Source organism: Triticum aestivum, chromosome 3D (genome assembly GCF_018294505.1).
Source record: "Triticum aestivum cultivar Chinese Spring chromosome 3D, IWGSC CS RefSeq v2.1, whole genome shotgun sequence".
Lineage (NCBI taxonomy): Eukaryota > Viridiplantae > Streptophyta > Magnoliopsida > Poales > Poaceae > Triticum > Triticum aestivum.
The window spans coordinates 155,311,289-155,314,938 of NC_057802.1; the positions used below are offsets into that span (position 1 = coordinate 155,311,289).

At 42.8% G+C, this 3,650-nt stretch overlaps 1 protein-coding gene and 1 non-coding gene across 2 annotated transcripts; both read right to left on the reverse strand.

The window, feature by feature from the left end:
• Positions 1-1,839: 1,839 nt before the first annotated feature.
• On the reverse strand, positions 1,840-2,333 carry LOC123074400 (NADH-ubiquinone oxidoreductase chain 1-like). The gene has a single exon (XM_044497261.1). The coding sequence runs from the start codon at positions 2,308-2,310 to the stop codon at positions 1,939-1,941; it is 372 nt and encodes a 123-aa protein (XP_044353196.1). The 5' UTR covers positions 2,311-2,333; the 3' UTR covers positions 1,840-1,938.
• A 1,242-nt stretch (positions 2,334-3,575) lies between these two features.
• Positions 3,576-3,650, reverse strand: TRNAP-UGG (transfer RNA proline (anticodon UGG)). The gene has a single exon. It is a non-coding gene; the product is annotated as a tRNA-Pro (tRNA).

Genomic DNA, 3,650 nt, shown 5'->3' on the forward strand with positions numbered 1-3,650 from the left:
TTATTAGTTTAGTGTTTTAATTGTTGTTATGTTTTTACTTAGGACAAAACTGTTTTGTGTTATGTCTTAGAGTTTTCTTTAGTAGTTTTGTTGTGTAGTTTTCCTTTGTTTTTATTTGGTGTCCCTTGTTGATTTGCATTTTATTTGTTGGTTTTATTATGAGTGTTAGAATTGCTTGCTAGTATGTTTGCTTATATGAATGCTATGTTTGACTATATAGATTTTCAACGGAGTGACGAATAGTTCTACCAAGTCATTATTCTGAGAGCGTTATTATCTTCATCAAATATTACCAGGCAAGTTCACTTTGACCATGTTTTTCATACCTATGTTTTTATTGCATCTAGTGTCATCTTCGCAACAATCCCTCCAGTAGTTATATTGAATCCTTGTAGTTGAGTAGTATGCATGAGGTAGGAACCCATCACCCTGTTACCAAGCCCGGGACGTTATTTATTTTAATGCTACGCTATAGTAGACGGGGTTGGTATGAGTGCCCGGGAGTGGTGTGAGAATGGAGGACTCTACGTCAATGACGACAACTCCATGATGGCATCTGCAAGGACTGCTTGAATTGCGTTCGGGGAAATCTACCAAAGCTAGGCAGATAGATAGGCTCCTTTCCCGCTGCTAAGGGAGAGCAAGAAACTAAATCAAATGATTGTTTTTTTTCACCAGCGCCCTTTTTTTGCGGGTACTAAGATTCCTCTCACTACCAACCAGCAGACATCATCATCTGGCTGGGTCTTGCCGGTATCAAAAACAAGAAAGAAGAACCAAATGGAAACAACAACTAACTATGGCTCTTGGCCCAGACAACGTCCTAGGCGTATGGGAGATCAAAACAAGAAGTCACGCGTAGACGACGACGCCCATCCTGGGCTGCAGTAAGTAGATCGAGAGGTCGTTCCGCCCCTTGTCCCCGAAGATGGGTAATATGTTCTCATACAATGTTGCTCCAACTTTTTTCTAGAGGGCCTAGCTGGCGAGCGATCCCAGTCCGCGGCAGAGAACAAGACAGCAAGCGAGCGTACCTTTGTTCGCTTCTTTTCCACCAAGCACAGAAGTTTAAGGAGAACTGTAGGTCGGTGGCTACCGAAGGAAACTCCGATTCGATCCACCCCCGGCTGGGAGGCATCTACCTCATCCCGATCACAAGGAGAGGTTCACCATGATGGGGGGTCAGGTACTTTAATTCTTTGCGTTCCGGAAAGAATGAAATGCATAGGGGACCATCCTTTTTTTTGCGGCATGCTCTCTGATTTACAGATTCGCAGGGGGCCGAGGGCCAACCTTAGTTGACTGACAATGACAAAGGCTTGCGAAACAAAGTAGCGCCTTTGAAATGGAATCTTAATTAACTATTAGTGATGCGAAGCAGCTTAGCCCCGGGGAGCTAAAGGTTATACCTTTGTAAGCGAACTGTGGTTCTTCTATGTAGGGTATTCCTCCTTTACTCTCTTAATTAACGTCGAGCTAAGTGACTTTGTGTAGCGTAGTAGAATGAAGGCTACATACGCACCGACACTCTCTTATCCCTAAGCCTCTTCGCTAACTCGCTCGCCTACAAAAATGAGTAGGCGAGGCTAGGCAAACTCAGCCGCTGACTTTGACTATACTGTAGTAGACTTTCTAGCCTTTTATTTTAGAACCCTTTCTCATGTTCTTTCATCCATCAAGTAGGCGAACCGTCAGGTCCTTAGTAGCGTTGACAAAGAAGAAGAGCCGGTGAAAAAAAAGGAAGCTAGAATTTCCAATAGTGAGACCAGCTTGACAAGCTACCTTTCCTCTTGATATGAGGTGCGAAGAGAAACATCTCTTTTTTATGACTTCCACTTCTCGATCCCGGCCCGGAAAAGTGACCGACCCCTTGATGAATGAAAGAAAGGGTTTATGAGCCCTAGCCCTGTAAGCCCACACCTGTGTAGAGTAGATCGTTCAACACCTGCGGCACAAACCCATTTTTGACCAATTGGTCCATATATCATAGGCGACCGAACGGCCGCCCCCCGTCTTACTAGACCAACCTGCTATAATTATTCCATAAACACCTAGCGAAGATATGGCAAACAAATAAAGTAGCCCTATGTTCGGATCTGACAATACCATACCATAATCAAAAGGTACAACGGCCCAAGCGACCAGACTTAACATAAATGTAGCCACTGGAGCCATTCTAAAAAGGGAGAAATTAGCACTACTTGGTGAAATAGGTTCTTTTAGAATCAATTTCAAACCATCTGCTAGAGGTTGTAACAATCCGAACGATCCCACTACATCAGGACCCTTTCGACGTTGCACAAAAGCCATTACTTTATGTTCAACTAGCACTAAAAAGGCTATTCCTAGTAGAAGTGGTAGAATTAAACAAAGTATTTCCGCTGGAATAGCTATGTACGTTTTCGATTTTCTATTCACTCATGATCGGGCCTGACCTGGTCGACCCGATCAAACTATTTCACTTATGACCTGGCCTGGTTGACCCAATCATGATATTGAAGGATGGGACCTTTTATCGAAAAACTCCGGATCCCGAGAAGTTTTGAAGATGGTGCTCCTGTTACGTTACTTCGAATGGAATCCTCACTTGACTAAGCATAAGCGGAAACATGGCTGAGAGTAAGCAATCCCCTTTCCTAGTGGTTGAGTCATGATCAGAAATATTGCGAAAGAAAGTGAAATGTCCTATCGTCGTCCCAATTTGGGTAATCCACGATGTCTCCATTTTATGTATCCATCTTGACTCGTTTTCGGTGTATTGATAGTTCGTTGTATTACACTTTGAACTAACCTAGAGGCCGTGCTTATGCGAAAATCGATATCAGTGAAGTAATCCCGGAACTCTAGAAATCGTGAAGAATTTATTCCATTTTGTTAAATATCGCGAATATAGTGGAAAAAACTCTAGAACATTCCTTTGAATGGAATTGTTCATTGGGTTCGACTTGTTGTTCGACAAAATAGAAAGCTGTCTCTCGTATGTTATTGTAAGGTGATTCATTCATAATATTTCTTATGTGCGGTTTCAAGATGCTAAAAAAGTAGATTTGGTAATCGGCTTTTGAGCTCCATTATGTGGACTTCATCAATTTGTGAATTATGGAATTGGCGGTAGTGGTCAATACTAACTGCACCGTCTAAATGCTCCCTGACCAAGTTTGCGTACTTGTCAGGGTTGAGTTGAGGGGGCAGCCCGTGCGCTAATTGGGCTTCGAGGTTGCTATACGTGAAAAAAGCTCGCTTTCTACTGAGGCCTGTTCTGTCCTAAACTATTCCAGAATGTTATTTGTTTCATAGGAAGATTCCAAAAGCACATTGATGCCGAAAGAATCTTCGGAACCAGTGGAGAGGCTATTCTGATTGAAGGCTAGACAAATAACATGACTGAGGTATGTAAATAAAACCTGTGAAATAGCTATATAATATGATCTAAATATAGAAGAATACCAAAGATAATGGATTGAAAAATAAGCTTTTTAGCTTTCTTTTTCTTTTGTGCATGCTTTTTGCTTGCCTTCCCGACCGCGGATAGGCTACGGGGCTTTGCACTTCGGCCCCATTGTGTGAATACCACATCAAGGTGACAGGATTCGAACCTATGGCCCTCTGTACCCAAAACAGATGCGCTGACCAGACTGCGCTACACCTCG